The sequence below is a fragment of the Rhinolophus sinicus genome, linkage group LG11, assembly GCF_036562045.2.
Source record: "Rhinolophus sinicus isolate RSC01 linkage group LG11, ASM3656204v1, whole genome shotgun sequence".
Classification (NCBI taxonomy): Eukaryota; Metazoa; Chordata; class Mammalia; order Chiroptera; family Rhinolophidae; genus Rhinolophus; species Rhinolophus sinicus.
In genome coordinates this window covers 50815759-50839920 of record NC_133760.1, presented here as the reverse complement: position 1 = coordinate 50839920, position 24162 = coordinate 50815759, and the positions used below count along the sequence as shown (strand labels likewise).

Sequence of the window (24162 nt, the reverse complement as noted above, 5' to 3'; positions counted from 1 at the left end):
TTTGGGTTAAGTGAATTAATTTGTAGAAAGTAGAATTATCACAAAATTATTTCTTTTTTTGTGGTGAGAACATTTAGATGTGGTCTCTTGGCAGCTCTAAGTATAAATATAGTACTATGGACGAGTCCCCGTGACATACGTACATTAGAGCCCAGAGCGTGTTCGTCTTGTAACTGCCAGCGCTTGCCTTTGGGCCAGCGTCTCCCTAGTAGTGGTCCCCACCCCCATCCCAGTGACCATTCTGCACAGAGGTGGCCAGAAGGCGGTGCACTGAGGCCCTGCAGTGTTTGTCCTCTGACAGCTCACTTAGTCTAGTGCCTCCCGCACGTTGCTTGTCAGCTAGTGTTTGTCCTTAGTTTTTGCAGTGTGCCTGCTGTCTGTCCTTCCTGCCACCCGGACAGTGCCCTGGAGCTCTGCGTGACTCCCAGATGCGCGAGGGCCGGAAAGTAAATTGACCCTGTAGGTTGGAGTGTTTTATTATTCAGCCTTAAAAAAGAAGGAAATCCTGCGATTTCCTTTTGGGAGAGCGTGGATGAACTTAGAGGATTCATGTTAAGTGAAATAAGCCAGACACATACTGCATGATCTCGCGTACTGTGGGTCGAGCTCACAGAAACAGAAGAGTTGTTACCTGGGGTTTAGGAGGGGAAATAGGGAGATGTCTGTCAAAGGGCACAGACCTAACTTCCTAGCAGGCAGCATGCGGACTGTGGCTCCTAATTACCATCTGCTCGAAGTTTGCTGAGAGGAGATCTCGTGTTCTCAGCGCTCAGAAGAAAATGTGTGTATGTGAGGTGGTGGCTGAGTGAATGACATCGCCTCACGACCACACACCGCGCCGTACCCCTGGGACCTAATGGGTGCTGTCCATCCGGGGGCCGTCCAGCCTGGAGGCGAGTAGCCTCCAGTTCCCTTTGGTCTCGGCCTCCTGGTCTGTTTCACTTTTCCCTCTGTTCTGTGCACTTCCCTGGATAACTTCCTCAGCTCTAACCCCGTATCACCGACTCTTCAGTTCTGTCTAATGTGCTTTTAAATCCCCTTGGCTATGTCAGTAATTCAGTATTTTGGGGTCCTTTTCTGACCAGCAGGTTGCCCCCACAGACTATGTTATGAATACTTAATCACATGCTTCCGTTCAGGTCCTTATTTTCGATTCTCGGAGGTGTTCTAACTCTTCCGATGCTTTCCTTGCATTAGACTTGCATTGTCAGCTCTCCTCAGCAGGGGTTATGTCTTCTGCTGGAATCTTGGAATCTTTCTGACCTGGATTGTAGCGACACTTACTTCTCCAGTGCTGCTTTGCTTGTTCACCATCCTGGGGTCCTGTTTGAGATTTTAAGGAGAGCGCTGCAGGTTAACGAAGGTGATGACGCTCCGTTCTATGTGTCTGAGGCTCAGGGCTCCATGTTCTCAGAGCGGCCTCTTTCCCTCGTTTGCAGTTCAGTGGAAAGAGTTTTTCTTGACCCTCCTGGAGGAGCCGAAATCTCCAGGGTCCCTCCCCCCCAAATACCTGGTCACCAGCCCCTCTTGGCCTCATTTACCACTTGTTTCTGGCACTGGAACCTCTTTCCTGGGAGCTCAGCTAGCTGTCTTTTCAATGTGTGTGTTGGATCGTATCTGACATGTCCAGGTTATCTCGAGGTGGGGGTGGGGGCGGGGTCTGTTTTGGTCCATCCTATGGTGTCTGAGTTATTTCTCATATTGGGGCCCCAGACTGGTCCCTGGGACCTTCACATGGAGCCCCGCTTACACGATGGGGGAGGGCCTGTGCACACTCACGCCGAGCTTATCGTGGGCTGCTCTCCACACAGGAAAGGAGAAACAACGCAACTGTGCGTCTTGTTTTGAGAAATGGAGCAGTTCTTAGTTGTGGCGTTATTTAACCCCTGACATGTTCAACCTCAGCAACGTGGCCTCATGTCTTCGTTTATAATCAGAATGTTTCTTTTGAAAATCTGAACTAGCGTGTCTGGGAAGGCTGCGGGAAGCCTAGTTTCAGTTTTGGGCACAGTGGCTTCACAGAAAATCTCGTTTGGGTGAAGTTACTTGGTGTTGTGTGGAGTAGGCCTGTTGTATGTAAGTGTTTGGTTACTTAGTAAAGGGCTATAACCAGTCAAATTTAAAAAGTAGATTCATTAGACTGCATGCATCTTAGAGAAGCGGCACGTGTGTCTGTCCTGTTTGGTGGGCGTGGACGGGTGTTCCCTGTCCTGCCCCGTGAAGTGCCGCCGTAACCCTGAGGGACAGCAGTCTCGGGTGGGCACTGAAGGCATGGTCGGGGGAGACCGACCAGCCACTTAATGCTGGGCAGGGTGAGTGACAGCACAGCCCTTAGTCGCAGCCGGCTCTTCTTGTCCTCTGGGGCCACGGGAGGCCGAGGTGCCTGTGGTTCCGCGCTCCCCTTTCCCGCCCCGGGCCCCCCCGTCTTGCCTACTGCCTGGTCCTGGAGTGCACTGAGTGAAGGAAGTAGCTGACGCCTCCCAAGCATGGCTGTGTCCAGAGCGCAGGCTGCTCGCAGAGGGCCTGTCTCAGTCACCTGCTGGTTCCGTTTAGTTGTGTTATCGTTAGGCCGTTTCAGAGCTTTTTTCCTGTATCAAGAAGGGTCTGAGGACACGAATCTTGTAATCAGTCCCAGACCAGGCCCCAGCCCGACAGGCTAGTGGTTGGTGCTGACGTCCCCCTCCGTCTCTTGCTCTGTTCCCACCCACACAGCCCTGACCTTGGCAGTGTTGTCATTGACCGTGGTTTTCTAATTGCAGGAGCCGTTCCAACAGCAGTTAAAACATGGTGGATTACTATGAAGTCCTGGGCGTGCAGAGACACGCCTCCGCCGAGGACATCAAGAAGGCGTAAGTACCGCGTTTCCACGTAGGAAGTCGGCGTTGGCACTGGGCGTTGGAAGTCTCCCTCGTTATACTGCCCATTAAAGTGCATCCAGTGGAGTAGAACAGTCTTTGTTTGAATGCCCAGTTTAACCTAACAGATTAGCTTTTGTCTTCTCAGACCTCAGCCCAGCCTGCCACTTGTCACTTGGGGACATGGTCACATGGTTTCCTCCTTTGCCTTGGGGCAGTGGATTCTGTTTCTGCTGGAAGGAGATCAAACTTAGGATGTAAAGAAATCCCCAAGGGCCGGCCATTGGACTTGGAAATGGGGTTGGCCTGGCACTCGTAGGGTATGGAGCACTTCCGTCCTTGGTGGGGTTGCCTGAAAATCCCCGCCAGGTGACCCCAGCCTGTTAGACCCCTCTGGCACGTTCAGTTGTCCTACCTGTACCTTTGTGACCAGGGCCCGGTCCGTCAGAGGGATAAGTCTTGTCACAGGCGGCTGTCATGGTGAACTGAATCTATTTCATTCATTTGATGTTAATGTAGAGCATAAAATATCACGAGATAGATGTTACCGGTCGTAAGCGTAGCTGGAAAGGCGAATCCGCAGTGAGCCTGCAGTGACCGGGACTTAGGTTTCCGGGTGTGTTGTCGAGCCAACTTTCTAAAGACACAGACGTCTGTGCTACTCGACTTCGTAGGTCTGCAGATGGAAATGAAGGGATTTTGAACCGAACAGCTCATTTCAGTGCTAAACTAACAGCAGCTTGGCTGCATGCTGGGCCTACCTGGAGCTGCTTATGGGCCTCCATCCCTGTGTCCCAGCTCAGAGCTGGGCCAGGGCACTGAGGAGGCGGGGCCAGCGGCTGAGTCACCAGTGGGCTGTGGGGTTACTGCCCGTCCCATGTGCACTAGAGAGTGTGACTGCTGCATAAACAGCAGAGGTGCACAGTGCCTAGCAACAGGGAAAACGTGCCTTCTTAGGTCAGGAGCAGTTACCAAGTGGCCGGTGTGCTTACCTAGAGGACGTGGGTGGCTCAGTCTCCAGGGTGACTCTCGGGTACGGAGTTAGGAAGTGCTGTTGCTTCAGAAGGAAGATTTTCCCGTTGTGGGTGCAGTTGGATGACTTGACAGACTAGATTTATATGATTGATGTTTAATGAGCGAAACGGCAGCCGGGTGGTGCAGGTCCACCTTGTAGACTCTGGCCTCGTTTGTGTGCAATGACCAGGAAAAATTGGCTTCGAGGACTAAAGGTACGTGGCTGTCCCCTCCTTCCTCCTGAGGACACACCCTGTGTTTGAGTCCCAGGCCTCTGAGTGCTGGTCTTCACTCCTCGGTGCTAATTAAAGTGCCCGTGAAAAGGGTTAAGGTCGAGGTTGACAGACACTGGACACTTACCCTCGTTACGCTGAGAATCCCAGAGCTCGTCTTTCACAGGCGTGTGCAGGGGAATTCGCCCGGGTGTCCGTGTACCCTCGGACCGGCACGCTCCTGGAAGCCAGTTCTTTGTCCTCGTCTTCTTTGTGGTCTGTCGTTTTCTGGGGAGGATTGGTAGCTGTCGGGGTGGCTCTGCGAGGCCATGTTCAGGCCCACAGTGGTGTGAGGATTGTGCTCTTTCCCATTACAGGTCCCAGCTTTCATCCGATTTTAGTCATTCAGGCTGAGCTTGCAATTAAAATGCTGAAACTAAGTTGAACCACAGCAGCCAACTGTGAAGAGGACTGGCTGGTTCTTACTCTAGTCTTAGATTTTAAGGGCCATTCCCCTGACCGTTCAGTGTCCCCTCTGTTGTTAAATGCGGCTGCTTTTGGTTAGTTAATTAGAAGAGGGTTTTTGTATTTCCAAAGCATGTGATTGTGTTCATTGGAACCTTGGTCACAGAATCTGGAACCCAGAAGGGGAGGTTTGGGGAAAGACATGGAATTCTTGGCATTCTGTGGCCGAGATGGCCCCCTTTGCCATGCTGTCATGTGGAGTGGTGGGCTGTGAGGACGTGTGGGGGTGACCCCCTCAGTGGCCCTCAGTGCGCTGCTCAGTGAGCAGGCTCCTGCCTCCCGCTGCTCCACCTCTGAGCTCGCACTGCACACTGGGCCTCAGGTGCTTATTAACCTTTTCCACCTCTACAGGTTGGCTGTGTCATGTGCTCTAGGTTTTAGAATTTGTTGATTTCATCGGGGGGAGGGGCGGGGAAGGGAGGTTTTATCATTGGAACCAATGCTAACCCCACTAGTTTGCAGCTCTGAAGCTGTTTCTTGCCCAATTATGTTCCAGAGCCCATTGGATTTTGGGATTTTGGTTGTAATCAATACCCTTTTACTCTTTTCAAGATACCGGAAACTGGCACTGAAGTGGCATCCAGATAAAAATCCTGAGAATAAAGAAGAAGCAGAGAGAAAATTCAAACAAGTCGCTGAGGCGTATGAGGTGCTGTCAGATGGTGAGTAGTGCTTGCCTGGGCGCGGGGTGGGCGGAGCTGCTGAGGTCAGCGCAGAGCACAGTCTGACTTCTCTTGTGAAGATCTGACTCCTGTGTTCCTGGTGGACGCTTGGTACAATTAGCCGTGAGTGCTGCAAGCTCCCTGGTTTCTAGTGACTTCTCCCAGGGTGGCTGTTTCAGAGAGTGCTGGCCCCCTGGTCTGGGGGCTGACAGCACAGAGGAGGTCCTGGGAACCTCTGGGTCGCTCGCTGTGCCGGGGTGGGGGGCGCCCGTGTTAGGGCTGTAATGACCCCCCCCAGGTCCATTGCCCTTGAAATGTGCTAGCTAATACAGTGCTTTTCATTGCTCCAGAGGACCCTGCCTAGTGTGAGGAGGTGAGGAGTTGCGCGTACAGCTGCCATTGAGACTTGTAGGTGTGTTTCCTGAGCCCAGGTCTAGAGCGCAGGTGCTGGACGCGAGTGAAGGCCAGATGCATTGGCTTCCTTTCCTGAATTAGCAGAAGCTGGCGGTTAGCAGTGCACTCCGCAGGTCTTGGGGAAGAGGAGACTTATGCTTGGGTTCTGGGGTGAGGAGGACAGTGTGGAACTTCATCCGAAAACAGTGCCTGCCGGCAGCTGCCTGCCAGGAGGCAGTGCGGGGCGACCTGGCAGGAGTCAGGGCAGAGGTGTTTGAAAGGGCAGGGCTAAACAGAAATTCATAGACACAGACAATAGTTTAGTGGTTACCAGAGGGTAAGGGGGGTAGGGGGTGGGGGGTGGGAGATGAGGGTAAGGGGGATCAAATATATGGTGATAGAAGGAGAACTGACTCTGGGTGGTGAACACACAATGGGATTTATAGATGATGCAATACAGAAGTGTACACCTGAAATCTATGTAACTTTACTAACAATTGTCACCCCAATAAATTTTAAAAAAAGAAAAGAAAAAGAAAGGGCAGGGCTGCTTCACCTACCTCGGAGTGGATGCCTGCTGCCAGTCACGGTGTCTCCGTAGGGTCGGGGTCACTGTTGAAAGACATTTTTGATTTTGGAACGAACTCCATTTAACCGTCACCCCATGCCAACAGTTAACACGTGACCACCCTGGTTTTATCTAGTAACCAACCCCCACACCCGTATTTTAAAGGTGGGCCCGAACATCTTATTTCTCAAGTAGCTTCTGTTATTTATGGAAGCACATACACACCGACACCTGCAGTCTTACTGAAATGCAGCACCTAGGCTCTTAAACCGCCGGTCGGCTTTGAGCTGGACCGCTGCTGAACACCATGGGACCGGTATCTTGTTGTTTGTGTGCCCACCTAGTACTCCCCGTTTGGTGGGTCACATCGACCAGGACATTAGAAAAACAGTACTAAACCCAGATTTGAGATGTGGCAGAAAGAACCTTGAAGCTCCCTTAGACGTTGTCCCCACCTTTGCTTGTGAGGGAGCTCCTGTTTCTCCTGGTCTCTCGTGCAGCCTTCAGCCCCAGCTGGGCTGTTGGGAGCTCCCTTCTCCGGTACAATTACTGTTCTTACCCAGATCTGGTGAGCAGAAACTGGTTGGGAGGCATTTGCTTTCATGCCTTTTCCCCGATAACCCCTGTCCTTTGCACAGTTTTGTAGAACATGAGATTCTGGGGGAACACATGATCTTTTATCAAAAGAACCTACCAGTCTAAACAGGGCTGCATTGTAGTTCTTTTTATTCTAGGCCGTAAGCGGTGAAAGGACAGGAAAGCTTGTCGTGATGACTAGGTGGGGCTGTCTCCCAGCAGGGCCTGAGCCTATAGGCGTGGGCCTGGCCCTTTCTGCCCTCACCGGGGCCCTGTCCTGGTGTCTTCGGGCCACAGACCTCTTGCCCAGTTGGACTTTGTAGGAAGAAGATGCACTTTGTGATGCGATTTTAATGTAGCAGGCATGGGCTCTGGGCAGGAGGATGAAATAAATATTTCAATGTTTATAATCACATTTTAAACTTCATAATACATAAACATTTTTATGAGTTGTTTTTAAGGAAAGAGATTTAGGCGTCCCCTCTCTGCCTTTTCATTTAAAGTGGTAAGCCTAACTCTTTAAATGAATTGTGAGAATTGAGAGCTGCATTGGTCTTTGATTTACAACTTTGGGAATACTTCATTGAATTTTGAGGGGAAAAGAATTTAGTCGTTATTGACTTTTCTTCTTAAATTTATAGCTAAAAAACGGGACATCTATGACAAATACGGCAAAGAAGGATTAAACGGTGGAGGTGGAGGTATGTCAATGGAGTTTTCTTTGTCTGTGCCCAGTGCCTCCGGCAATGAGGCTCTGGCAATGAGGTCTTGATGGGGGCTGAATTCGTTAGCTCTTGGACAGTCGGGTTTTAGGCAATACAAATGCAGCCCTGCAAACAGGCTGAATTGGGGGAGAGGAAGGAGAGTGATAGCATTTGAAAAACCTACCAAAAATCTTTTGTTAGAGTAGACATTTTATGTTGATTTGTAGATAGGAAATAATTTACAGTCTTAACAATAATATATTGTGAGTTTGTACCCCTAGATCAGTACCTGGTATTATGTCAGAACATCCTTTAACAAACAGATTCTAGAAAAACTGAAATAACTACCTGGGGTGGTGAGGCCTGAACCTGTGTTTCTGATGAAAAGGTCCTGTAATGGGCCGCTGTCCCGCCAGCCCCTCAGTGGGTGTTTGGGAAGAATGCCCCAAACCAACCAAGACAAGTGTGAGCAGCTGTTCATAGGCTTCGTTTACATGAAGTGACACAACAAAAAAACAAAATGGGGGTGCTGCTAGTGCCGGTGACCCACTGTGCCGTGCTGAGACAGGAGTGACGAGGCAGGCGCTGTGGCGGTGCCCTGGACGCTGCAGTCCCCGCGTGCCGGTCAAGTCCAGGCGCACACTCGGGCCTCTGAGCCTCACTCGGGCTGGGGAAATACCTTCTTTTCTCAGGTCAGGGTGTCTCCTGTTCTAGAGGCATGATTGTTTGCCTGCTAAACACCAGAATTGCTAACTAAGGCTGTGCTCTGCTCGTGTAGGCGGAAGTCATTTTGACGGGCCTTTTGAGTTCGGCTTCACATTCCGGAACCCCGATGACGTCTTCAGGGAATTTTTCGGTGGAAGGGACCCGTTTTCATTCGACTTCTTTGGTAAGTTCCTCGTCTGGGCTGTCATTTACTCCAGTGTCTCCATGACTCAGCAGGCAAAGTGGTGGTGATGCCGTTTTGGTATTTGGGGTTAGTTGTCAGAGCTCATCGAGTCTATGGATTGCAAGTGCTTCCCTGTTCGGAGGGTTGCGGTGTCGTTTCACTTTGAAACTGTAGTTGAGCAAAGAGCAGGATCTTACAAAGTTTTAAAGATATGTTTGCTACACAGTGCATAAAACACAGAAATGAAAGAGACGAGTCATAATGTGAACAGTGTCTGTTACTAGTAAGTTGGTGTCTCAGGAGACAAGGTTGTGTTAAGGTATAAAGCTGTTCCTAAAGACACTTGTGAAATGGTGCAGGATGCAGCCTTTTCTTCTCTAAAGTCTGTATTAGGGTTCTCCAGACAGAACCGGCGGGGTCTGTATCTGTTTCTCTCTCTGATTCTGAAGAAATTTAGTCTAAGGAGTTGGCTCACTGGATTATGGAGACTGCCTGACACAGTCACAGTCTGCAGCGCTCATACCCAGTTCCAGTCCGAAAGCCAGCGGGCTTCAAGAGCCCGCGTCCAGTTACACAGCCGGGAGGCAGGAGAATTCACTTTCACTTGGCGGAGGGCTGGCCGGCCCGCCTTCCTGCTGATTGGATGAGGCCCGTGCACACGGGGAGGCCAGTCTGCTCTGTTCATTCTCTTGATCTAAGTGTTAACAGCATCCGAAAACACCATCAGACACACCCAGAGTCATGTTGGACCAAATGTCTGGGTACCCTGTTGCCCCTTCAGCTTGTCACATAAAATTACCCATCCCAAGTGAGCCTCTTGTCAACTGGGAGTCCCTACTCATCATCTCCTTAAAGTGTACATAACCTCCAACGAAAGACAGCAGCAAGGTCATCATCCTGCCTGACAGCTGTCACTAACCCTTCCCCAGATAGGTGAGGGCCTAGACTCCAGTCTTCTCCTTGATCCCCCACAGGTGAGACGCTGTGATACAGAGCTCTTACCAGACCTTACTTGATAAGCGGGGAGAAAGACAGACAGAGATGTTTGCGTAATACTTGCAGATCTGTGCACAGACCACCTTCACCACAGACTCAGGAGAAGATACTCACGGGGATCAGAGTCCTTGGTCTGTGACAGCTCCGCGGTCATAGCTGGGTGTGGGACCTGCCACCTCCTCTCCTTTGGCCCGTAGCTGGTGGGGGAGGGAAAGGGCTTGGTGGCACATTTGATTATGTTCACATGTTGTAACTAAAATTTATTTCTGAAATATATGTGTAATGTTTATCCTTCAAACTCAAAAATAATACAAAGTGCACTCGCAGTACAAGAATTTGGAAGACAGAAGCGAGGTGAAAGGAGGGGGAAAGCCTGTTTCGCCGCCAGTTAAAAGCCCGCTGTCACAGTTTTCAGGCAGCACCGTTGTGACGTGTCCTCGTGCTTTGTGTTCTGCCTTCTTCTGAAGCTTGAATTCTGTGACCCTGTAAAAACACGCATCTAACATCTTCTCCTTGTATTTACCTCCTCCTGTATTGGAAAATGAGGTTATTTTCAATTTTCATACTCTCTTGGTGTAGTGAGTTATTTCCATGTTTGAGATGAGTTGGTTTTCCTGAAGTAGAATTGCTGGGTTTGAAGGGTTTTTAAAAATTGCATTTAGTTGAAATACAATTTCTGAAAATTGTATTTTCAGATACAATTTTAGAAGCTCATGATAATGTGGTCCCAAGTTGAAAATTGTAGAAGCTCATGGTATGTATTCCCAAGTTGCTTTTAAAAAGGGCAAAAACCAGTAATAGCCAGTGATAGGAGGCTCTTACTAAGGATTTTTCTAGTCTCAACAGTGTCAACTTTTTAACACAAAAGCATGATCAAAAAAAAATCTGTTAGTGTCACTATGGCTATTTTAAGTAGGACCTTTTCATTTTCACAGTTAACTTTTATGACCTTTAATAGTTGAAATTATACATTAAAATTCAGTGAATTTCTGAATTGTAGAAAGTCATGTTTAGGTCTCATAATATCAACAGAAAAATGAGCAAGATAGATTTTTAAAAAATGGTACAAGAAAACATAATTTGAAAAGCCACTGGCCTTACTCTCATAACATACTTACTTCTAAACCAACTTTTAAAGTAGGTTCTAAAGAAGGTGTTTTTATAATGATGAAAGTGTTAATTTAGCTTAGCGTGTGAACATTTTAGAACTACTTGCCTAATTGTGGTGTCACACGGACACGTTTCAGTTGCACTCAAAAGACTTGCAAATAACATGGGAGGATTTAGTTGCTGTGGGAACCTAAAGACATTACAGCCAGTCTCTGGCAGTGATACAAGGGAGTCACGCGTGGGGAGGGAAGTCTGAAACTGGTCCTCGGAGGCCCTTGTGGTTGGGTTGCTTAGGGGAGAGGGAGAGCGTTGTTACACAGTGGGTTTCACTGCAGTGATCCATTTCTGACCTGCGGTGCTCAGTGGTGGGCGGTGTGCACCTTACTGACACCTGACTGGCACGCGGGTGTGGAGGCCGTGGGAACAAGGTAAGAGGGGACTCACTAGGTGCGTGCATGTCATTTGAATAGGTTGAAGTCTGGAGAGACCCGGAAATTTGTTATTAGCTTTAGATAAAGTTTACGAATAAGTCCTTCTGTTCATATTTCTCAATATGATATTGGGACTTGGAAGCCCTGGTTTACAAAGTAGCTTATAAATGGATTTCTTAAACAATTTTAAAGGGTGGCATTTACTGTGGAGTGTGGGAACTAAGTTGTGAACTCTGAAATTTGGGGGCGAACTGCCTTCTTGCGGACAATAGCTCCCCTCATCCATTACCTTTTTGACTGACACCCCCTGCTGCCCACCTACCAGGGGGCTGCCTCATGATTGCACATTCCTTCCTCCAGCGCTTTGTCCTTTCTAGAACTTGCACAAGCCATCAGGGAGCTCCTGGGTAGTTAAGTGGACCCTTCCTTTTCCAGGCCTGCACTGAGCAGTAGATGAAGCTGACTGACTGGTTTTTATTAGGAGTAGCTCTCCTCTGTGTTCCCGCCTCCGTTCTCAGTGGCCCTGGCCTGGCTGGCAGCCACTCATCACCCCTGGAGGCCAGGGGCCAGGCACACTTACCTTTGCCATCGTTTGTGACGTTGCGGAGTTAAGCGAGGTGCTGTGGGTCACGGCGCACTGCGTACAAATCCGGGTTGCATCCGAATCTCAGGTTCTACTTGGTTTCAGTGCTCACCACGTGCTCCCTTGCATTCACTCTGTCGTCGTCTTTTCCTGCTCTGGTGGCTTCTTAATTCCCTGCTTCCTCACTCCTGGCCTGTCTTAAAAGCACGCCAGACTGATTCTGCAGTCTGTGGCTGCTTTTCTCCTTCTCCGGCATTCATTTCTGTCTTACCATCCGTCAGGATTCCTCCTGTGTTTCTCACAGAATTCCCATTTCCCCGCAAAAATACAGCACCAATTAATTTCATAAAATTTCTAAAAAGTTTGTGTAATTCATATTTTCAGTAAATGCTCATTGATAACCAAAAAAAAAAAAAAAAAAAAAAAGCCCTGAACTGTCGGGGCTAATCTTGCTTTTATTTTCAGGAGCATTTTGGTATCTCCAGTAGCAGTACTGACTCCTACCTACTTGTGTTAGTAATTTTTATGAAACTAGAGCACAGTGTTACTCCTGAAGCTAACATTTATTCACATTGGACGTCCACTGAACCTTCAAAAAGTTCTTTGAGATGTCAAATGTACAGAAAAGTTAAAAGGAATTCTCAAACATCCGTGGCCCAGAATCCCCAGCTATTAATTCTGCCTCCCTTGCTGTCACATGCTGTTACAATAAGTGTTAGAATCCATTTTGTTCATTTCTGAGTTAACGTTGGAGTAGGAAGCCTAGGCTGATGGAGCGCAGCTGCCCAAGGACCTAAGTGAGAACCAGCCCGGCTCAGCCTTTCCAGGGCTGGCGCTGGGGCAGCTGCCTGAACTCGCAGCAAAAGGCTGGTTGAACAGCGCCCTGTCCTGATTGGAAACGTGCACGAATGATCTGCCAACAGTCTGGGGTTTAGTCCCTCATGAGTCCTGTCTTTAGTTGAATTAAACGAGTGAGTGAGACTCCTGGGTAGATGGACTTTCCAGCGTATTTGTAGATATGTTACATCAGTATAACTTCGTGGTAAGTTTTTGTTCTTAATGGGCACTGACCCGTTTTCCCTTATTGCAGTTCTCCCATGAAAAAATAAAGGTGAATACAGATTTTACATGGGCGGCTGGTTAGTTCAGTTGGTTAGAGCATGATGCTTGTAATACTCGGGTTTGCTGGATCGATCCCCACATGGGCCACTGTGAGCTGCGCCCTCCACAATTAGATGGAAACAACTACTTGACTTGGAGCTGATGGGTCCTGGAAAAACACACTTAAGAAAACAAGTAAAAACCCACAAAAAAACATTTTACAAAATGCATCTGTTTGTTTTCAGACGACCCATTCGAGGACTTCTTTGGCAACCGGAGGGGCCCCCGTGGGAGCAGGAGCCGAGGCGCAGGGTCGTTCTTCTCCGCCTTCACTGGATTCCCGTCATTTGGAGGAGGGTTTCCTTCTTTTGATACAGGTATCAAGTCCTTTGATTTAATCTCGGGGATCAGAACAGGTCAGTGCTGCGGACGGACTCTCCGTGCAGTTGGGCAGCCTGCGTGTGTCCTGGTGCAGCAGCTGTGAGGGGGGCCAGTGTTCGTTCTGTGTAAAAATCTGTGCTTACCTGCAGTGTTTCAAACCTTCTCAAGGACGTTACACTTTAAAAGCCATTTACTCTTACTATTAAACAGTGAAGTTCCTAGTTAAAAGGAATGTGTTTTTCGGTAAGTAACTGCAAAGTATGCGTAAATAACTGCAAAGTATGCCACTTAGACAATCTTAGTAAATCCTGTTTTATCTAACCTCCTTGGCAGGTAAAACACACATTGAGGCTGTGTCCTAAGAGAGTCCGAGTTGATGGCCTCAGAAGGTGGGGCTGTAACACAGCCGTGTTCTGTGATCTTGGCCAGGCTGTGCCCAGGGGGGAAGTGGGATCAGTGGTGAACGCCCAGCACACGAGCAGTGGGCCGTGGTCTGTGCAAAGACACCAACTCCTGGGGCGTGCACATGGCACGACAGAATTGTGTGTTTACCCAAAGAATTAGAATCTCACGTTTGCAGCTTGTTTTTTCTGATGCCATTTTTATTTTAAATGCTGCATGGTGAGAATTGGCAGTGGTTTGTTCTACAGGCTGCCCTGTGGCATACAGCTCAGTGTTCTTCCCTTCAAATGTGCTCGTAACATCTAGAAAAATCCTTTTGATTGGATTTCAATAAAAACCACAATTTTAGATGTACTTTTCTCCCACAAAGTCTCTCCTTAGATACCACGTCTTACACTAAAAGTAATATGCTAGAGTTTAAGGGAGAGTAAAAGACAGCTGGTTAAAAATAGCAACAAAATAGTACTTCATTTAAGAAGTGTGTGGCTGGCGTGAGGTGTGTGTGTGGGACGCAGACCTCCCTCACCCTGAGGAGCCTGTAAAGTGTCACATGGCTCCGGGCTCACGCTGGACCTGTGCTGTCTGTGTGGTGGCCGCAGCTCCCTGTCGCCGCTGAGCACTGGCGATAGGGCCAGTCCACAGGGAGACGTGTTACAGCTGTGACATACACGCTGGATTTCAGGGACTGATTCTGCAGGGCAGCGTAGCCGCTGGGAAAGGTTCTCCTGTTGTATGTGGCACGATCATGGGTATTCTGGACTAAAGTGTATTGTTCAGATCAGTTTTGCCGGTTCCTTTTTTCTTTAGTGCGGCCATGAGAAAGTTTAAAATGATATTTGCTCCCATTCTATTTGTTTTGGACATCACTGGCTCTAGACAGTATTAGGCCTCGATGGCGGACTTGTGCTTAGGGAGCGTGGGGTATTCGTGCACAAGGAAAGCAGCGCTTGTCAGAGTTTATGTTCGTGTGACTCGTAGGAATCAGGTTTGGAATGTCCGTGGTGTGACTGCCATGGAGTTGAGAGCGGTGTCCGTGAGCTGAGAGCCCTCTGTTGTCAGATCGTTACTGCAGATTTTTATCCCCTGTGGTCACATTGCGAGGACAGTCAGCAGGTCGGGCTTGCCGTCCTGGGGTTGGTTGAAGTCACTGTTCCTGTGAGATCCAGAAGCACAGTGCCAGCCCAGTGTCTCCGTGGTGCATGGTGCCAGGTGGATCACCTATAAATAGGCTGACATGCCAGTGAGATCCAGCGAGCTCAGTGTGAACGGAGACAGAAGAGACTGAAGTGCTCCCTGGGCTCAGGGCCTGGCTTCTGCCTCGCGCCACCGCGGCTCTGCCAGCGCTTCCTTGGCGGCGCCGCCAGGCTGGGGCCCGTTTCTGTTCTCAGGGGCCACACGCTGACAGGAGCTGTCTGCCTCAGTTGTGCAGGAAGTACTGGACCTGCGCGTCTCTAACCTCCGTGTCCCCTTCTCCCGCAGGCTTCAGTTCCTTTGGGTCACTGGGGCACGGGGGCCTCACTTCATTCTCGTCCACGGCGTTCGGTGGGAGTGGGATGGGCAACTTCAAATCCATATCAACGTCCACGAAGATGATTAACGGCAGAAAAATCACCACAAAGAGGTAACAGTGGGCTCTGTATTTCATGGTGCAGTGAGCCGGTCACTGTCACTGGCGCCCCCATCCCCGGTGTGCAGTGGACGTGCTGTGTACACCTGACCATACGCGCCTGCCCCTCAGCCTCCGAATTAGGACTTAGCTTTTTAAATCTTCGCTTAATGTTAACTATTAGAAGTAATTCTATTTAGAGCGTTTTTTAATACACAGCAGTACAATAATGAGTAATACGTTTTGCTGGCGCTGTTAGAACGGTAAAGGGAAAACTGGCCCCAGTAAAACCCGGAGCATTTTGATGACTAGTGTGCATGTGTTCCGTGTTCATCTCTAGTGTACTTGGGGCGCAACCTACTGTCAGAATAAATCCATTTGAAGAAAGGTTTATTGTCAGCAGGTTGGCTTCGGCTCTGCTTTTTAGCCTCAAAATCTGTGATTCATGTGTATCTATGGCAGTTACGTCCTTTGAAATATGCATATACATTTATACATACGTTTACTTCAAAAACAAGTTCTAAAATGCGTTTTGTTCTCCAGAATTGTCGAGAATGGTCAAGAAAGAGTGGAAGTTGAAGAAGACGGCCAGTTAAAGTCCTTAACGATAAATGGTAAGGAGCAGCTGCTTCACTTGGATAACAAGTAACTCAACGCACGCGCGTAACAGAGGTGTTAGCTGTAACGCCCTGTGAGGACTAACAGGAACAGTTTGTGAAGATTTCAGACGAACTCGACTTTCAGTATAACATACCTGATCTAAAGTATTTATACCCAGCTCGGAGCCCTGTTGTCATAGACGTTTGATTTATTGTTGGGACCACATGATAGGACCATTTTTTGTCTTTAAAATTGTTGTAAATCTCTGTATGCACTTTGCTTTGTTCTTAATCGTAACCCAAGGTGGTTGTGACTTCCGTACACTAACACCAGCACGGACCTGCTTTCCATTGTGTCTAAGACGTGAGCCAAGTGGTGTCAGCCTGCTGTGAAGTTAGCATTGCCAGACGACTCTTCACCAAAATAATTTCAGTTGTTTTCAGTATTTAGTAATGAAAGATATTAATGCATTAATGGTAATACATTTCTGATTTAATATAAATTGAGGATGTTTTCTAGTTGTGCATGAATGCTGGCAACGTAGTAAGTTTTGACAATTGTTTAAATATGTAATGTTAAGCTTAGGTTTAAAAAGTAAAGTTGGTAAACTGGGTCTTTGTCATTTGCTTAAAAAAAAAAAAAAGAAAAAGAAAATAAATGCGAATGTGTTTGGTGCATTCTTCCCTGAGTGGGACCTGTAGCCTTCTTGTGTCCGTGTGATTCTGTGCCTGGGCCTCCCTGTCACTTCCTCACTGTATGTGCGTCTGAACTTGGTCATGTGTGTGTTTTCCTCCAGTGTTTGGAGACTGTGTGAAGACGGTCCTGTTTATGTGCAATGATGATTAGAGGCTCATGGGAGATTATAACATGGAAACCTACTTTTCTCCAGGGAGGGCAGAAACAACTAGAAAAACAAGAGTTTTTTGCTCTTCACAGTACGTTCTCGTTTTCCAACTTCTGTGTGATCCCAGCTCATTTAAGGACTGCATAGTAACGTCACGGAGCGATCCAGATGTGGGCAAAAATAAAGGTGTTTCTTTTGTTTTTCAATCTGTAAAATCTGTCACCGTCACCTTGGAAAACTAGAATTTCCAGCCAGAGGAATATTAATCAGGACGTTGACTGTATTTAAACTCCCCCACTCAGTTTTGTTTTGGAAATAAAGAGATGAGAGCTGTTGGAAGAAGGGGAGTCAGCAGGACAGCCCCCTGACAGTTAGTGTGGGCCTCATTGGAAAGCATGTGGAAAAGCATGGCACCCCCGTCTTTAAAGAATATAAACCTTGTACTGCTGAAAACAAGTAACAGGTATTTTTTAAAAATCTCACAGGAGCTATAAAAGACTCACAAAATTTAAGTATTCAAAGACAGTTGAAGTAAGGAAAACAAGAGATGCCTAACCGTGCTGTCTTAGCCCTCAGTGCCTTTGGATAGGGGGTGTCTGTCACACGCTGGAAAACGTGTGCAATCTTGTTTCGCAGATGACCATTTTAGTACCAGAAAGTTGCCTTTTCCTTTATGCTGTAGGACCAGTGGTTTGTTACATGAGAAATTCAAGTAAATACCTGGAACTTCTTAGTTTTGCATTTTCATTGGTGGGTGGGGTGAACTGTTTGGGAGCGAGGCCTGCGGTCCCCCAGGGGTAGCAGGTAGATGAGAAGTCTGGTCCATCCCGTAATCGTTCGTTCCCCAGAAGCCTTTCACTGTAATGATAACCGTGGCTTTACATTGGTGGACGTACTTGGGTGGTCAAGACTGTGTTCAGTGCAACTCCAGCTGTGAACAGTTCACTCAAATAGGTGTTGCAGGTAAAAGATGTTGGACACCTAAGGAATCTTTGGTGGAATTTTCTGGAGGGGACCATCCCATTTGACAAAATGTCCTTTGTTCTGCATATGTGTTGATAGGAGTGTTAATTCTGTTAAGTTTTTAATAGAGAACTTATTTTTTGCTGTCAGAACTTGTTCCTTGGATTTTGAAAGCCAAGTTCGTTCCTGGAGCATCGTGTCTAGCGTGCCGTGAAAACAGCTCGAACAGTTAGGCTGCTGCTTCTGGAGTTGGTGGCATCACTCATCGAAGGAATGAGTTGAGAAAAGAGTATTTAATCTACATGACAGGTTCTGGTCATTTGTTCGTCCCTGTACTGTCTGTGCTTTGAAGACCTTTTTGTAGTCTTGAATGCCTTTGAAAACAGGAAACTTGAGCGCTCACCCCAATCGGTGGGCCTGCAGTCCTGTGGGGCTGGGCGCCACCCCTCTGCCCCCTGCCGTCTGTCATCACCTGTGTGCTCACGCTCCTTGTCTGCTGTCATTAAAGATGGGAGATGTTTTCATCCCCCAAGGCAGAGTCCTGAGTGCTGCGGCACCTCCCGCTGTGCTTTTTTGTGCTGTTTGGAAAGGTCCGAGGAGGGACGGATGATACAGCAGCTCCTCTTCCCAGCAGTCAGACGGGCAGACCTCCCAGTGACTAGCACTAACCTGCGGCCCTTGGAGTGTTGTCACAGAGAGAAATCGAGGCGGCAGACAGCCTCGCCTGTCCCCTGCTGCTTGCTCCCTGCTCCTGTGCAGCCTGTTTGTTGATTTTATGGAACGAGTTAGAGGGCCTTGACAGCTTTCGAGCTGGTGAGTTGCGTGCTTCGTGGAGAACTTGTGTCCTCCTGTCCAGCCTTCCGAAAACAGACCGACCTGGTGTGGAGTTGGACCCGGTAGGACTGCAGGGCCCGCTAGGGCAGGTCTATTCCTGCTGCTTCGGGCTCTGGCACGTGCAGCCTCCACAGTGCTGGCCGTGTACACCAGGCCCAGGTGGCGCTGTCCTCTGCCATGCCCGGGACGTGGGCTTGTTCCCTGGAGCACGTACTCTCCAGTCCCCACGTGTCTGCTTCCAGGGCTTGCCGGCGTATTGGTTTGTGACATGTGCTTGCACCACCAAACGGCAAATGTTTGTTGAGTCTCAGTCTCATCAGCACTGCAGGTGGCTACACTGGCCTTTTCGAGGCCATTCTCCCACCCCGTCTGCTGCTCTGCCCTCCCCGGCTGTGTCCTGATGCTGAAAGGAGGGAAAACCAGGAGCTGATGTAGCAGCTGATGCTGTGGGACGTGGCTGCTGCTGCTGCTTCCTGTAGAAAAGCCCAGCGGCGGTGCTGGGCCTCTGGCTCGATCTTTACCCAGAACTTGGGTTGTGTGAGGAGGGCCAGCCCGGGCCCTGGGCTGATGGTCAGCGTGCTTGTTCACTTGGGAAGCCTTCCACGCTTGTCTGTCTCCCAGGGTACACTCGGTCTGCACGTATAGCCTCTGGTCTTAGCACGTCGTCTAGTTACCGAGAGCTCTAATGTTTCTCAATTATGGCTGGTTTGTGTACGTTTCTCTCTGTCATCAGTTTGGTGAGCTCTCTTACAATTGCATGAGTCCCTCCTGCTGAGAGCCGTGGACTCCGGTCAGTGTGCTCAGGTTGTCTCCCGTACGCTTGTTCTAGTGAGAGGACATAGTCGGAGCCTGCTTTGCTTAGTCCCTCAGGAAGCGGTAGCTGGCAGGTCTCCAGGCCTCTGTCAGCCAGTGTCCAGCTTTCATCTTTCCCTCCTATTCCCTTGTCAGCTGCGCTTCTGCAGAATATTGCTTGCAGCCTTTTCACAAAGGTGAGTTTTTAAAATTACTTTCGAGTTTGATTTATACAACATTCTTCATTTTTGTTGATTTCTAAATCAGCTGTATTTTTTCTTTCCATGTTCATTCAAGACACTACCTATAAAAAAATCTGTTGTTTGGAAACGGAGGGTTCAGGAACAGTGAGTGGGCTTTTATCTCGTCGCGTCTGTGAGCTTTTATTCTGCTGGGTCTTTTCTGCCTTGGTTAAGTCCACTGTCTATTTACTGTATTAAAAAGTTTAAAATATTAACCCATCTAGAATTTTTGATGCATACAGTAACTTATTCGCCTATATGGATATTTTGTCCTTTCCCCAGTGTGAAATTTGACTGAATAATTTGCCTGTTTTGGATTTTTTTTTTTTTGGAGGCAGCTTTTCAGCCTTCTCCCATAGTGAATTTGTTAAGGATTGATTTTTAAAGAAAGGGAAAGAAGACTTTGGCCCTTAACACATCAGCGAAGATCTGTTTTAATCTTCCCTTAGAGATGTGAACATACAGAAGGTGTGGGTTGGCTGTGCCCGAAATGTGATCTAACGTACGAAGCTTTATGAGCGGCATTTTTGGGGGTCGTGTTTGTGCCTGAAAGTAGCCACATCCGTGGAGTGTGTAGACAGCAGTGTCAAGTACAAAGCTTGAACGTACATTCATAGTTTTCTTTGCCTTTAAAAATTAATGTCATCTAGTTTTGCTTTAAACTTGAAAGAGGATTTCCTGGGAATGTGAGGTGAGTAGTTGTCACTGCTGCAGCTGTGGTCAGGTGACGTGTGAAGGAGACCCTGTCCTGATGGTGTCAGTGTGGTGGTAGCGCACCAGTTCCTTGGCACAGGTCTGGCTTAGCCGAAAGGGTTTAAAATACGTATGCTTAACAGATGGCAGCATTTCAGAGAATGAAAAGAAACGAGAGACTCACTTGTGGAATTTTTATGTGGATTCAACTGTGTCTTTAGAAAAACAGATCTTACAGCTGTGTGACCCTATAAAAGTTAGCATGTCCATTCCATTGTATGCCCCTTTTCAGGATGTACTTCTGTCGTTATGATGGCGCCCCCTGTGTCCTGACGGAGTCGTGCTGCGCTCCGACCCGGTCCGTTACTGCTGCGCGGGGCTGGGCTGGGCGCAGAAGCAGGCAGCTCGCTGGCGGGGCCGTGGGGCCCTGTCCTTGTTTGGGGCACTCGGTCGGATTCATCCTGTTGCCGGGAACTGTACTCGAGCGTGGGGCTCCGGGATCTGTGGCCTCTGGAGATGCGTCCTCAGGCCCCGCAGCGTGGGCGTTACTACTGCGTGGGCTCGGGCGGGTGGCTGCTCCTGTGTCCTTCCTTCATCCTCACCCGCGTGCCCCTGGACCTGCTCCCCGCACCACAGAGCCTGGGCACCGTCTGACTTGGTTTCCCCTTCACGCCCTTCACCACTATGCTCTTTCGCCTCCTCCAGTAGTTTTGAGAACTAGTCCTGACATCCCTTAGGTTGCTGCCATTGGAGACAGGTGTGGCAGCCCTGGCACCTGTCGTCCCCACATCGACACTGTGCAGTGTGTCCACCTGGTAGCTAGTCGCTCTGTCCTCCCTGGTTCGTGACACTTTAGAACTTGTGCCCACATCATCCATCTCCTGTCCACTCCATCTGAGCCACGGCGTGGTCTGCCATGCTTTCCCCACGTCCTGTCTGCGTCTCCTCCCTGTGCTGGCAGCCGCACGCTTGCTTTTCCGCACCGCTGGGACCCTGGCTGTGGGTCCTGCAGCCGGTGTGTGTGCAGAGCCGGAGGTCCATGACCGACCTCAGCGTGTACCGTGGTGTTGGCACGTGTCCACTGGGCTCCATGAGGGCAAATGCGTCGCACGTGGGGTGCGGGGTCTGGCATGTCTGGCCCTTAGTCTGAACGCATCTTCTACTGGGCCAGCGATGCATTTTTGGGCGTTTGGGTAATCTCAGGTTGTGCTGGTGGCATTCATGGTTTGAGTAAGTATGGGGTTAACCCCCCCAAAAGAAAAACATCCACAACCAAGGCCTCTTGGATTATACATATTTGGGAAAAGTGACTTTCTGTCTGCGGAAGTTTGCTTTCATTTGCATGTTATCAGCCAGACCCCGGGGCTGCATTTGGATTCCATTTGAGGAAAGAGCTGAGTTGTTTGATGAGGGCCACACACCAGCTGCCGGAAGGGACATTCCTGTCATAGCTTCTAGCTGATCTCAGTGTGCTCTGGCTCCCAACGGGCACATCGTGTGTTTGTTTTTAAATTTGATTTAACTTGGTGCTACATGGCAGGGTGTTTTCTGGTATATTTAGTCCTCCAAATGCAGGACGTGTGACTTGGAACCAACGTAAACTTGAGCTAACTTAGGTTTTATTAGTTCATGTACGCACAGGAAAATGCTAGCAGAAATGACACTAAAACAGTACATTCTGTGGGCTGTAGGACTAGACGTGACTGACTTTTCTCGTGTGTATTGTCCTATGTAGTGCAAATTGCTAAACTCAAAGGTGTTCAATTTTAATTGATGGTAAGTTTCTGTAGCCGTGGAATGGGTTAGTAATCTATGGAACGGTATGGGAGGTTTGGAAAGGCTGAGGAAAGAAGTCAGAAATGTGGCTGGCCTTCAGAAAGCACAGTGTTGGGCGTGAGACAGCAGTGGCCGTGACCACTGGTTTCAGTCCGTGGAGTTTCAGGTTCTATCTGGAGGTGCCGTGTACGAATATTTGTGAGACGCTGGCTGGTGTCTTTGTGAGGTCGTCGTCCGTGCATTGACGAGTTGGGGTGGGCTGTTGAGCATGGCGATCCTGGGGGGTGGGGGGGCTTGCACTCGCAGGCGTGGCCGCGGAGGGCCGCGGAAGAGCGGGCTTCAGAGAGCCCTGGGCAGCCTGCGGTGGGGTTCTCGCTCTTAGGGTGGTGAGCGAGTTGGCGCCTGTAACACAGTTTCCATAGTTCTTGTTCAGTTGTGGAAAACGGGCAGTGGTATTTTTGTCCTTCCCAGACAAACCTTTGCAAAGGAGCAAATTAGAGATGAGTTCTAAAGTTAAAAACACGGTTGGGTTGGGTTGTCAAGTTTTAAAATTTCTTACAGAGCCATTTGTAAGTGGTTTCTCCTCACGCTCCTTTCTACCTTTCCCTTCCGGCCTGCAGCAGCTGGAGCTGATGTGACCCCGTTCTCACTGCCGGTCTCTGCCCCAGGGGTGTTGAATTGTGCTTGTAGCTGTGAGAATTGTGGATTTCCGTGCATCACAACCAGCAGTTAAAGGCCCCCAAACCTCGTACTTCAGACTGAGATTGGGGGGTCAGGTGAGATGCCAGTCAGGGCATGAAAGAATCTTCTGGAAGTGGTGCATGAGGCAGGTCCACTGTTCGGGTGCTGTCCAGGGCCTGGCGCAGGGTCTGGCCAGGGGCTGTCCAGATGCTGGCTTCAGTGGCTGCATTCTGTTCCTGGGGAATTAGGCAAGGCTGATAACTGCTTCCTTGCTGTAAAATCGAGGTCCAGTTAACCTGATTTTGAGCATGTGGGACAGGGCCCTCTCAGAAGCTGTTTTGTGACCGTGAGGTGGGAGCATTTGAAGTTGCTTTCTCAGCGCCGTGAGTGCGGCTTACAACACGACTGGTTCTGACGTGTCATCCATCCTCCCTCCCTCAGGAAACTTCCCTTACCGGTTACTTGGTCCGTGTTCAGAGATCGCTGTCAGCTCTCCCATGGCTTTCGTGGGCCTTTTCTGCTGCCTCTTCATGCAGTTTGTGCAGAAATGAGCTGGACACCTTCTGAGGAAGTGGCCCAGCACCCCTGGGGATGCCCTCGGGCTCCTGGCGGTCACATCACCTTTACAAGAGTGGTGTCAGGTCACTGACATTAGCGTGTTGTCTTGTAATGGGACCTCCGTTCTCATTTAAAAAGCGAGGAAGGTGACTGCGGAGGCGTGAAGCCTCCCTCGGGCTCTGCGAGCGGCAGTCCGCGGGCACCTTCACTCCGCAGGACAAGCCCACGGCCCCTGGCAGTGGCATTGTGCTGTTGTGGGCGCTGCCGGCTGTCGAACATGTTTGCTGAGAGAGCATCCAGCTCCTCAGGCCACTCCGCGTCACTGGACCACTCAGCACCCAGCAGCGTAGCAGCTGGCGGACCGGGGTCTGCAGCCGGTGCTGGGGCTGACGGGTGGCGCCCGCTTGGGCACCGGAGGGAAAGCAGGACTGCAGCCATTCGGTGCCCGGTGCCTAATGTGGGTGTGGACGGACTCTGGTTTTTCAAAGTAAGTGGAGCCCGTGGCTGCTCACGTGAAGAAAGCCTCATTTTGGCCGAATGCCCCAACTCTGTAGGGCACAGCAGCTCGTGTCATCTCCGGGGCAGGGCTTTGTGCCCAGGGGAACCCTCGTGTTTACTTCCAGCATCCAGACACTCGGTGTCCAAGTTAGGAACCGGAGAGTCAGAGCTTGGGTCCGTACCGGGCTTGTGGGGGCAGCTCGTCACCTGACACGGAGAGAATCTGGTGCAGACGGGGTGCCCTCCTGAACTTGGGGCCCCAGTTCCCTAGAGGGCGCTGTGACTGCAAAGGGACGGGCTGCCTCTGCCCCGTGGCCCTGTTCTGCTGGGGCCCCAGTGGCACCCGAGCTGAATGCTGTTTGCAGGTGAAGCACAGGCTGCGTTTTAACCTCTGCGGTGCTTTGCAGGATGCGGGGTTGACAGGTGCAGGAGCCCCAGAACACGCAAAGGCAGGTCAGCTGAGGGCCGCGTTCTCCGAGCTTCAGCCAGAGCGCCTGCACCTGCAGGGCTGGGTTGGTGACACTCAGGCAGGCGGGATGGTTTGTAAATGTCTGGTGGCCCAGTGATGCCGAGCCTTCCCCCAGCGCGTGGGGCAGGCTCAGTCCTCCAACCGAAGCAGGAAGAAGCAGGAACCCTCAGTCCCACGTAGCAGACGCCTGGGGCGTGTTTGGGT

At 49.7% G+C, this 24162-nt stretch overlaps 1 protein-coding gene across 2 annotated transcripts in view; it reads left to right on the top strand.

The window, feature by feature from the left end:
* The window catches only part of DNAJB6 (DnaJ heat shock protein family (Hsp40) member B6), a 50909-nt gene that overhangs the window by 15653 nt on the left and 11094 nt on the right, over positions 1-24162 (top strand). For both annotated transcript variants that reach the window (XM_074315030.1, XM_019742487.2), the window contains exons 2-8: positions 2760-2849; positions 5159-5268; positions 7447-7506; positions 8288-8398; positions 12865-12996; positions 14882-15023; positions 15552-15622. In XM_074315030.1, the coding sequence (XP_074171131.1) occupies positions 2785-2849; positions 5159-5268; positions 7447-7506; positions 8288-8398; positions 12865-12996; positions 14882-15023; positions 15552-15622 (691 nt within the window). In that variant the 5' untranslated portion in view covers positions 2760-2784. The remainder of the gene's footprint in view (positions 1-2759; positions 2850-5158; positions 5269-7446; positions 7507-8287; positions 8399-12864; positions 12997-14881; positions 15024-15551; positions 15623-24162) is intronic.